At 44.1% G+C, this 12089-nt stretch overlaps 1 protein-coding gene across 2 annotated transcripts in view; it reads left to right on the forward strand.

Moving 5' to 3' along the window:
• The first annotated feature begins 10827 nt into the window (after positions 1-10827).
• Positions 10828-12089, forward strand: part of ABCG1 (ATP binding cassette subfamily G member 1) — a 51822-nt gene continuing 50560 nt past the window's right edge. The window contains exon 1 of one of the 2 annotated variants that reach the window (XM_028727257.2): positions 10828-11058. In XM_028727257.2, the coding sequence (XP_028583090.2) occupies positions 11017-11058 (42 nt within the window). In that variant the 5' untranslated portion in view covers positions 10828-11016. Of the gene's footprint in view, positions 11059-11556; positions 11787-12089 lie in introns of those variants that run through there. The other variant, XM_028727258.2, reaches the window with a different exon arrangement.

Consider the following 12089-nt stretch of genomic DNA (forward strand, 5'->3'; position numbering starts at 1 on the left):
TGTAAAGGTAAAGGTAAAGGTACCCCTGCCCGTACGGGCCAGTCTTGACAGACTCTAGGGTTGTGCGCCCATCTCACTTAAGAGGCCGGGGGCCAGCGCTGTCCGGAGACACTTCCGGGTCACGTGGCCAGCGTGACAAAGCTGCATCTGGCGAGCCAGAGCAGCACACGGAAACGCCGTTTACCTTCCTGCTAGTAAGCGGTCCCTATTTATCTACTTGCACCCGGGGGTGCTTTTGAACTGCTAGGTTGGCAGGCGCTGGGACCGAGCAGCGGGAGCGCACCCCGCCGCGGGGATTCGAACCGCCGACCTTTCGATCGGCAAGCCCTAGGCGCTGAGGCTTTAACCCACAGCGCCACCCGGGTCCCACCCATCGTAACACATGTATGTTTCTTTAAAACAAAGGGTAGCTGGCAAATCAATGTACTTTTTTGGCACAGCAAGCCAGGACAGGAACAGAATGTAAATGATGAGAGCCAGAGAGAGGGAGGTCTGGACAGGATCAGGTGTTAATATAGTCGGGAGCCAGGAAGACTGTGAACATAATAGCACACGGGCAAGTGGACAAGTTGGGTGGGGAAGTGGGGGAGGCCAGAGGTTCACATTACCCCAGTTCATGCATTTTTATGCACGTTACTTGCATGGCATGCAGAAAGTGGACAGAAAAGAGCCCCCCCCCCCCCCAATCTAGTGAAATAACACTAGAACTCAGGGACAATCAATGAAGCTGAATGCTGGAAGATTTGGGACAGATAAAAGAAAGTACCTCTTTGCATAGCGCACAGTTACTCTCACAAGAGAGTCTCTCTCAGTTACTCTCACAATGGCCACCAACTCAGATGGCTCTAAAAGAGGGTTTGGTAAATTCATGGACCATCAGGCTACCCGTAGCTTCTGGATGCCAGTTGCTGGAAGCCACAGGAGGACAGAGTGATCTTGTGCTCATGTCCAGCTTGCAGGCTTCCCAAAGGCATCTGGTTGGCCTTGTGAGAACAGGACATTGGTCTACTTAGGCCCAGCAGACTCTTCTTATGTTCTTATAATCTAGACTGCAGAATTGCATTGTGAAATTCGGTGAATTTCAAAGGATGGCTGTGTTTCCGTCTGGGTCTTGTTTTGGAAAGGGAAAATTAGGTATGTTCACTGCTAAATGCATGCTGAATTGAATTTCTTCCCCATCCTGACCACCAAGGCTTCTGAGACGAGTGAGGAAAAGGGGGGTGGTGAAGGAGGAGGCCAAGTCTGGAGTTCCCTGCACACCCTGTTTATGAGAGTTCTGAGCAAAACTCTAGCAGGATTCCAAAACTGATAACTTGGTGACTCTGGTAAATGTATTAATTACTGGTATTTCTTCCTTCTAAGTTGCAGGCAGCTGTGTTAACTACTGGAGTCACACAATTTCCGATGGATGGCTATGCCAGATCTTCACTGCTGTTTTCCAAGAATTTTAAACATCTATGACATTTTGCAGACACCTGAAGGCTGTTTCAGGAAGCTTTCAATGTTTGATGTTTTGATGTTAATACTTTGTTGGATGTGGGATGATTATACTCCTGAATCATCAGCCCACTCGCCTTGCCGTGTCTTGATTCGAAAGCCAGTGTGGTGTAGTGGTTAAGAGCGGTAGACTCGTAATCTGGTGAACCGGGTTCGCGTCTCTGCTCCTCCACATGCAGCTGCTGGGTGACCTTGGGCTAGTCACACTTCTCTGAAGTCTCTCAGTCCCACTCACCTCACAGAGGTGTGGGGGAGGAAGGGAAAGGAGAATGTTAGCCGCTTCGAGACTCCTTTGGGTAGTGATAAAGCGGGATATCAAATCAAAACTCCTCCTCCTTCTCCTCCTCCTCCTCTTCCTCCTCCTCCTCCTCCTCTTCTTCTTCTTTGTTGGAAGCCACCCAGAGTGGTTGGGGCAACCTGATCAGATGAGCAGGATACCAGAAATTGATGATGATGATTTTATGGTTTCTCCAATCTTTGGCCTTCAGATGTTTTGTACTACAAACATTCCTTCTAATAGCGAACTCAGGTGGTGAGCGCTGCCAAGACTGTAACTAAAGTAGGACAAATCAGCAGAAGTATAAAAGGGGGAAAAATTTGGGAGGGGACTAAGGGGATGTGTCCCAAAACATCTCAAGAGGACTGAGCATGATCAGTGGTCACATAATGCTAAATGTCTGTTGACAGGCGTAGAATGAAAAAGGGGTTGGGGTGAGGCAATGGAATGCCGGGACATAGGAAGCTGCCTCAGATCATGTCAGACCAATGGTCCATCTACACTGACCTGCAGGGGCTCTCCAGGGATTCAGGCAGGAGACATTCCCAGCCTGATCTGGAGATTCCAGGGATTGAACCTTGTACCTTCTGCATGCAAAGCAGAGGCTCTGCCACTGGGCATGGTTGTCTGTCTGCCTGGCACACAGAAAAGGAAGTCCTCTATGCTACAACATTCTGATGCAGGTCTCATCTGTCTGTTTAAAGTGCTGTTAAAGAGCGTCAGGAGCACAGGGAAAGAGGAGGCAAACAATGGATGTAAGGAAATTCACAAGAAGATCAAGCAAAGAGGGCCATGAGTCTGTTATAAAATGTGTGTTGTCATTTTAAGTGGTGGTGGTCCATGCAGAACAGCCCTGGGTGTGGGTGGGTGCAGCATTCTCACAGAACTATTTACAAATGGCTGAACCCATCCTTAGTTTATATGGTGGATTGGATGACAAAGTGAACCTATATAGGTAGGTTCATTTGGGAACTCGCAGTATTTCCACTGCTGTGTTACGAAAGCTCCATAAATAACATGCTGCTGCTGCTATATCCTAATAGCGTGCCTCTTGAAGACTGAGCTATATTTCTTTTCCAAACTCTTTGAGAAGTTTCCATTGTATTGTTTTAGTATTGACATGCTGGTTGCCTTGGGTGCCTTTGGAGGAACGGTGGAATATAAATAATATTCATTCAAGTACTCTTGTATGAGGTATATTTGAACTGATATGCTTCTGTCTGGTTTCCATTGTAAATAAGCTTTACTTGGATAAATGGTAGTGTTAAGGGGGGAGGGGCTGGACCAGTCGGAAAATAGAATCTGAACACTTTAGCATATTGTTTTTCTCCAAGGACCTGCTTTTCACTTGTCAAATAAGGAAAGAAGTGGCACTTTCAAAAGCATAATCCCCTCCATGTTGGCCTGGAGTCTTGATCTTACCCTGACTCAGAAGAAAGCATGCTGCCTCCTGAATCATCAGCCCACTCGCCTTCCCATATCTCAAATCCAAAGCCAGGCCATCTGGTTTGCATTGTTCTCACAAACTTTTATTCAGCTCATTTCAACAATCAGCACTGCACACTTGAGGTTGGCAGGTCAATACAGTGGTACCTCTGGTTACATACTTAATTCGTTCCGGAGGTCCGTTCTTAACCCGAAACACCACTTTAGCTAATGGGGCCTCCCGCTGCTGCCACCGCACGATTTCTGTTCTCATCCTGAAGCAAAGTTCTTAACCCGAGGTACTATTTCTGGGTTAGCTGAGTCTGTAACCTGAAGCGTATGTAACCCGAGGTACCACTGTATTATACAAAACAGTATTAGTGGTACATCATTAAAATTCTTGATGTGCTTAAAATGTTAATTTCTCTTTATGTTCTTATAGGCATTATACAAATATTTGGATTGCTGATCATTATTACAGTAGCTTGTGGTCATTTCTTACTTGGAGATATTGAATCAGCAACTAGTGATGATGATAGATGTTGCAGAGCCTTTTTAAAAAAAAATTAGCCTGATTTATTGAAAATACTCAATAATTTAAAAAAGTATTTTAAATGCATTCTCTATGTTAATTAGACTGCTTGATTTTTGTCATTCCCTTTTATCATTCAAGAAATCTTATGTTGAATTATTTCCCTGTTGTGCATCTCTACCCATTATTAGCTCTACTGATCTCTGGGAGAATCCTGTGGGTTTTAGTCAGAGTCATCCATCTTCTGTGCCTTTATGGCGTATGAAGGAAAAATTAGAGTTGAGCCACACTGCTCAATAGTGCAGCCTAGTTATTGTGCATTAAGCTTTGCATTCTGATTACTTCTTAAGAGGAGAATGGTGAAGTCTGAAATACACTGCATTTGGCTCTAACAATATCAGTAACTTCAGAAAAGTCAATAATACTCAGAAAGGGCTTCCAAAATATCTGAAGTCCAAAGCTTCCTTTATGAAAACAAAATCAATCACACACCTCTTAACCCAACCTTTTAGTTTTTAAATTAGAAGTCACTTGGCGTGGGCAGGAAGAATCCTTGGAAGGTTCCCATACCTTTTATCTTACTTGGACAGCAAAACAGTAGACTATGTATGCAGTTAGAGTCCTCATTGGCTTGTCTCGGTGGAGGGCAGAATTCTCCCTATTTTCTGGACCTATATTTGCAGGGCTGGCCCAATTATTTAGTTGCCTGAGGCAAAAGACAACACTGGCAATGGGACAGTATCTTTTGCAAGAGCCAGCAGGCTGACTTAGCGGATACAGAGCAGATTGCATGGCCCTCATAGCTCTGTCCTTCAGCACTTTCTCATTGCTTCACAACTCCAAGTAATTTCTGCCTGAGGCAGCTGCCTCACTGCCTAATGATAGAGCTGACCATACACATTGAGAATCTCCCCTGAGCAGAGCTTTGAGGCTTCTAGATCTAGGAGGACTTTAACTAGACTGTGAGTGGATAATTCTGAACAACAAAACTTTGTTCGGCAATGGAGCTCATCCTTTATATGTATAAGGTCTGAGGTTATCTCTCTGGCATATCCAGTTAAACATTTTCAGGCAGCAGGTCTAGAGTCCTTGGCCTTAGACTTTTAAGAGCTGCTGCCTCTCACTGTACACTGTACTGGACTAGATGGGCCAAAGATCTGATACTGTGTAAGGAAGCTTCTAATGGGCTGGCCCAAAGATTCACCACATCTGAGCCAATCCCATTTAATACCCTTGAAGTACCAGTCCACGTTCTCTTGACTGACTGCTGTGGTCCTATGCCATGCTGAATTGAACATGGGGAATGTTGGACTCCCATTAAGCTCATACCCATCAGTTCACCGACTTGTAGAATGGAAATTAAACTATAAGTAGTTTATGACCACTTCTAAAGCTTTCTTCTTCACAAAAGTGGTGTCACGTTCTTCGTCTACACCAGGGTTCCCTAAACTTCAGTCTCCAACTGCTGTTCGACTACAACTCCCATCATCACTAGCTAGCAGAACTAATGGTCAGGGAAGATGGGAATTGTAGTCCAAAACAGCTGGAGACCCAAGTGTGGGAAACTCTGGTCTACACCATTGAACTTGTCTATCGTTTTCTCTAATGGGCTTGTTTGTCTGCTTGACTGATCAGCTGATCATTTTAATGAGCAAAAGCTGTTTTCTCTTCCTCTGCTGGCAAAGATGAGGCATATATACATAAAACAATACATTTTGCATCTTGCCAGCTAAGGAAAAGAAAAAAGTCTTTGCTCCTTATGAGACTTCTCTCTCTACTTGAAAGGTTCTCTCTATACTTGATAGCTAAGCTAAATCAATGTCTTAATTAGAATGCTATTTTATTATTCTTTTTGATACCACAGACTTCGTGTGGTGATGCTAAATAAATCTAACTTTTATTTAACGCTGCCTTCTTGTTATTAGATCCCAGATGATTCCGCTGTTTTCATGCTGTGATGACACCTCATTTCAGTGTGAGAATCTAGCCTAATTTATCACATGAATCAGGAACCTACGACCTTCCAGATCTGCCGGACTCAAACTCCCATCAGTCCCAGCCAAAATAGGGATGATGGGAGTTACAGTCAAAATTCTGAAGAGTCAGTTTCCCACCCCTTCCTTATAACTAGAAATGCTTAAATATAAATAGAATTGTAAAGAAATAATTTTCTTATTTGGAAAATAGCACAGCAATGTGAAAACTGTAAATAGGATTACATCCTATTCATTTATAATGAATTGATTTTAGAATGCTGTATTATTTTACTGCTGTTAGCCGCTCTGAGCCTGGCTTTGGCTGGGGAGGGAGGGATATAAATAAATTATTATTATTATTATTATCCTTATAAATGCACAAACCTGAATTTCATTAATTTCATAGCCATTTTGTACACTGATTTGACATTTCTAGTGTGATAAGGCATTGTTATATCCATACCTTAGTGCTTCTATGGAAAACACTGCCTAGACAGATATAGCAGAAGTGAAAATATAGTAAAAAAAAAAAAAGGACAGTGTTCATGGTTGACCTAAGATATTTCACTTTCTGAGGTGAACAAGATTCTTCCCCTGCCCATTTGATGCACAGAAACTAAGGAGACTGGTGGTGGATAAATCTTACTTCAATGCTGGAACAAGGGAGGCGTTCATTGTGAGTTTCAGCACCTCTTTTTCTTGAAAAATAGCACTGATTATGACAGCAGTCTTAAACACAGAGACTAGGGACTGAGAGCCATTGGACACAGTGGAATTTACATCTGAGTAAATATGCATAGGATTTCCCTGCATGAGACCAAATCAAACCCGGCCCTGTTATGTCTATTAATTTCAATGGATAAGTTAAACAAATTTTCAAGTGTGAAACAGATTCATTATTTTGAACAAGAACTTGGGAGTAGAAACAATAATCTAAGAGTTTGAAATAAAAAAAATGTGTTCCCCCCCAGAAATGTGTTGCCATGGTAGTTAATTTATTTGTATTTTCCCCAAGCTTTCCCCCCCTTTTCACTTTTGGCAATATATTATGCACTCAGCACTTCTTTCATAATGGCTTAAGTAATTACTTTCCCTGTGTTTTCATTGTTAAAATATCAAAGCATTATTTGCAATACTCACTTGGAACACAAATTGTAAAAAGCATTTAGACCTTGGAGGAGAAATGGGTGCAGATTCACTTTAGAAGCCTAAACTGCCATGCAATTATCCGAAGAACAGAGACGAGCTTTTAGCTTTCTATCTTTTTCTAATGCTGCTTTTTGGAAGGGGCACTCAAGAAGTTTGTGATATTTTTTTTAAAAAAATGAAATTCCGTGAAAACATAAACAACAAACATTAAAATGTGTGTGGGTTTTTTTTTTTTTTTTTTTTTTTAAACTGAGAACAATCTCAGATGTCCCCTCAGAAAAATTGCTTGTGTCAGGATCCAGATGTATAATGTTTTAAATGTGCAAATAAATGCCTCTGAAGAACAAGGAACAAAATGGTAAGATGGGTAGATAATCCTCCTAATCGCTTACCTGAAATCCATAGCCCCAACAAACAGAACTTACTGCAAGAGATGTCCTTTCACAAAGGTAACTGTCATATCCATCGCTTCATCCACTTTTTGCCTCTTGCCCCACCCACCTGCATACAGTCCCACTGGGCTTGCCCATCAGCTCCATCCCTGCTTCCTTTGTAATTAGTTATTTCCTATTCATTTGCATGTCGAGGGCATTCCTGAACTAGCCTCTAATTAGTTGCTGTGTGTGCTGTGTAGGAAATGGGAGAACCTATCAATTTTTGTCCTCTCTGTTTCTCATTTTCCAAAACTGAAATTAAGCTCTCCAAATTTATTCAGCAATTTGCAAATTTCTTTTTACAGGTCCTCTTGAAATTGCTGTGGCTGGTTACTCCTAATAAACACACATTTGCATGGATGTTTCTGCATGTTATTTTTGCTAATATACAGACATTTGTCCACACCTTCAATCCTCTGCATCCCCCATTGACAAGATCTTGGGTGGTAAAGACAGAGCGGGGAAATCCTTTTGGAGAACATCTGACAGCTGGAACAGACATACTGAGCTAGATAATGTTCTGACCTGGTGTGAGGCACTTCCATATGTTTACATTTCAGGTGGATATGGCACAACAGGGGTGAAGAACCATTTTTAGCCCACAAGCTGAATTCCTATGTGGACAATCTCCCAAGTGTCACATGGGTATGGGTCAGAGCTAAAACTGGGTGGGACAATGAATGCAAACATTACCTTTGTAGGCTACTTCCTACAGACACTCTCCCACACGCCTCTGTCCAGACAAGCAGGAGGCATTCCGAGAGCTGAAGGACACATTCATTTCTGCTAGGCAAAAGCATTCAGAGTGCAAAGCAGTGCCAGTTAGAGGGTGGGTGCTGCAGAGAGATCCAAAGGTGTGAGAAGCATGGAAGGCTTCATTTGGTCCCCATCCCTGTGGCAGAAAATGATTTGAAGTTGCTTCTTGTAGTTCCCTCTCTAGCTCAAGCCAGGAGGCTGCATATTATGTATTGTACACCATTCTGAGGCCCTTATTGCAGTGGTGATGGGGCAGAACAAACAGGTAGCAAATGAATATATGCAAGCACACAGGAACATGCAATGGTAAAAGACTAAATGGTAATTGTAATACTGTAGCAATGAGAACATGTCGCTTGGTAGCATCACAGGGAGAGCACACACCAGGGCTGTATCCAACTTTTGCACCTATTCACTGCCAGACCAATATTTTAAGGGCAGCATGCCAGCTTTAATTTTTCATTATGGTAATGTCTACTAATTGTCCCATATCCCATTTGCAAAGTTAATGCAAGAGTTGGAACGCAGGAGAGTCTTTGCTATTTTTAGGTTGTGGATTACGTAATTTCATTGCTATGCAATATCCCTAAGTGCAATTTGGTAGCAGTTAGCATCCTTGACACTTCACAGGGGTTTACACAGAGATGAATCACTTATCTATCCGTCAGAGGTTCTGTGGAAAAGTGAATCATCTAATAGGAACCCCAAATTCTGTTGTCAAGGAAATCCTTTTGAAACTTAAAGGGACTTTTGAGATCACATGTTTGGAAGGGGTGCTGGGAAAATAGGGAAGTGAGAACTTCCTGAGATTCTGCAGGAGATGGGTTGTGAAGGGCAGTTGCACTCCTATTGTCTTTTAAACACCAGTCTTCCTTTGGAATGCAATAGGGAAATTTAGATTATTCAGGCAGATAAAAGAGAGGGGGGAACTTCCTTTCTTGCTGAGCCTTGCATTGCTTCTAAACATGGTTTTAATGGTTTGATTTTTTTAAAAAAGCAAACTGAGTTAAAGTAACCAACCACCACCACCAACCCCAGATAAAGGAAGTTAAGTTTAACAGTAATTCCCTTCAATCAATATATAGTGATGGTACCATAATTCTTTATTCAGTAGATTTAAGAAATGGGAGAAAGGCAAATCAGGTATTAATACATGTTTCTGAACTTTCTTCATACTTCGTTTCAACTGTCTGACAGGTGAGTTTGTGCCTTATCTCTCAAACTTTGTTTGTCCACACACACTATACAAGGCATGATGTTTTGATTTGAAAGCCTGTGTTATTTTTAACTGCTAAAAGCAGAAGCAAAATAAATAAAAAAATAATAATTTTCATACTTTAGTGGGCTGAGCAATTGTTATCCAAAATGTGTAAGAGAATTGATTCAGGATATTTTTCTACAGCGCAATGGAAAGCTTTGTCACATTTGGATAGTAGTGCTATGAGTTTGTGTGTGTAGTGGTGGGCAGGCTGTATGACTGAACTCCCTTCTAATTCCTTGATCCAGCACAGATTCAATCCAGGGAATAACCAGGTTAGCTTCTTGGTAAGGGCCCATGGGCCGTTAAGGTAACAAAGGAAGTGGATTAGCTCCAGAGGTCAACTGGTGGCCCTCCCTCAACTCATTGGTAGTCAGAAAGACAAAGGCCAGAGTTGAGAGTCAGTGTGAGAGAGGCAGAAGCTGGAAGCAAAGCTGCAAGCTGGGCAGCTGAGAGACAGAGCCATGCTTGATTTCTGCTGGAATCAAAGGATGTGGCTATGAGAGAAGCAAGACCCTCTTGCTGCTGTGAACCCCTCCAGCATAGGCTTAGGTTGTAAATAAACCATATCTCACAAACACACCACAATCTCCACTGGCCTCATTCCATTGGAAACACAAACCCTGGGTTTAAGTGCCTAGAACCCCTGGAATCTTGCACTGCTCAGAGATTAGGGTGGCGTCCAACAGTATCAATATATTTTCCAGAAGCTTGAACTACAGAACAATCACACCAAGCACCAGTCCATCCCAGTCACAAGGTGTGAAGTGGGGAGTAGGGACAAGCTTCTTCCTGTGAATGCATTCAGAAGATCTTTATCTTTAACGAAGCTTGGCATGATAGGAAAGTGTGCTTCTGAGCATCTGCAAAGTGCCCTTTAGTACTGGGTAACCGCAGCTGGAAATGGTAACGCTGAGGGGATAGAGAGCAGAAATCTCTTTGAGCCCCAGCACCCTTTCTTCTGGAACCTAAGCCCCAGCAGCAGAGAGAGCTTCCTTGCTCCATTAGACTTGACACCAGGAATAACTTTCTGACAGTAGGAGCTGTTCCAACAGTGCAGTGGACTCCCTTGGGAGGTTCTGGACTCTCCTTCCTTGCAGGTTTTTAAGCAGAGGTTGGATGGCCATCTGTCTTGGATACTTTCGCTGAGAATCCTGCATTGCAGGGGGGTTGGACTAGATGGCCCTTGAGGGTCCCTTGCCACTCTCTAATACTATTATCCTTCTGTCCACCCCAAGTGCCCGTGTATCTCTTGTCTGGAAATGGCAGTCAAGGAAGTAGGGGGGCACCAGAAGCGCGTCAGGACCCCGCCAACGCCACGCAACGCCGCTCAGGGCAGGAGGAAAACAAGAGCACGTTTACGGGCAAGAGGCAACTCACGCCCCCGGCGGCCCCTCAGCCAATCGAGAACGAGGGAGAGCCGAGGGAGAGCCAGTGGGACGCCGAGAGAGGGCAGGCTAAGTAAACAAGCAGCCGGTACCCAGAGAGGCCCCGCCTCCTCTCTCTCTCTCTCTCTCTCGTGCTTCCCCCTTTCTTTTAGGTACTGCTTCCAGTCGATCTTGCCCCAGCCGCGACGCCTCGCTCTCAGGCTGCTGCAGTTGCTCTGGATCTCCTCCTCTCTCCCTTTTTTTTCCTTTTCGGTTTGTTTTGTGTGTGCTTCTCCTGCGGCTGCCGATCTTTTCTCCTGCGCTGGTTGCAGCCTCCGGGGGCACATGGCATGCCTGATGGCCGCTTTCTCAGTGGGCACCGCTTTGGTAAGTTGGGCGCCCCTTTGCTTCCGTAGGAGTGGGACAAGCACAGCTGCGCAGAGCGATCTTGACCCTGCGCCCCTTCCCTGGCCATGACAGGACCCTTGACTTGCTTGCATCTGCTCTGAATGACCCATGGACAAGACGGGGAGAGTCGTGTGTGTGTGTGAAGGCAAGGAGGTGGAATCGGAGAACCTGAGCTTAGTATGCGACTTTGAAGGGACAGCACCCCCCCCCAAATCCCCCATACTTGAACTGTTACAGTATGTCTGTCTGTGACGTCGCTCTCGCCTTAGGGGCTGGTGGCTTGCTCTATGTGTTGTTGTGTGTTGTGTTGAAAACAAACGAAACGGGGGCCAAGAGGAACCCATTATCTAGATCAAACGTAGCCCAGCTGTTGGCCGGCCCCTCCTAGGCAGAAACGCTTAAAGAGCAAAGGAGATAATACCCAGCGGGTCAAAAGCGACGAGTTAATTCATTACAGCTAGAGCGGAGGGGGCGGGGGGACGAGGAGGAGGAGGAGGAAGGACACTTCTGCAAAAGTGACCCAGAGCCGGCGCTAAAGCTGGGTCAGTGGTTGCCTCTTTTAATCGGAGCTTTGCTGGGGTGGATCAACCCTCGCTTTAATTAGTTGCGTGTTGATCCACCGAATGGGAAGAAAAGGGGGACCTGGAGTTTGGTTTCTCAGGAATTAACCAATCTTGATTGGCAGCTTCAGCATTTCCTTTGCTTTGGTAAGAAATCTCTCTGTTGTTTTATTTCTTTCCGTTTCGAATGGATGCCTCTGGTGGGGTTTATTTCTATATTTATAAACAGTTGACCTGCGGAGGTTGTTTTTTGTATAGCGTGGCAACTTACTTGTATGCATCTTTCCCCGCAAGCTTCAGTGACACTTTCTCTTCCCTTTGGGGGCTGTTAGTTGCTGTGGCTTCAATGTTGTCATCTTGCAGGTACAGGCTGGTTAGAACTGCGGGGTTTATTTTGTTTTTGTCATGTACATCATTCTGGATTTGAAGTCATCTGGGTTTGACCGAAAG

Source organism: Podarcis muralis, chromosome 4, assembly GCF_964188315.1.
Source record: "Podarcis muralis chromosome 4, rPodMur119.hap1.1, whole genome shotgun sequence".
Taxonomy (NCBI): domain Eukaryota; kingdom Metazoa; phylum Chordata; class Lepidosauria; order Squamata; family Lacertidae; genus Podarcis; species Podarcis muralis.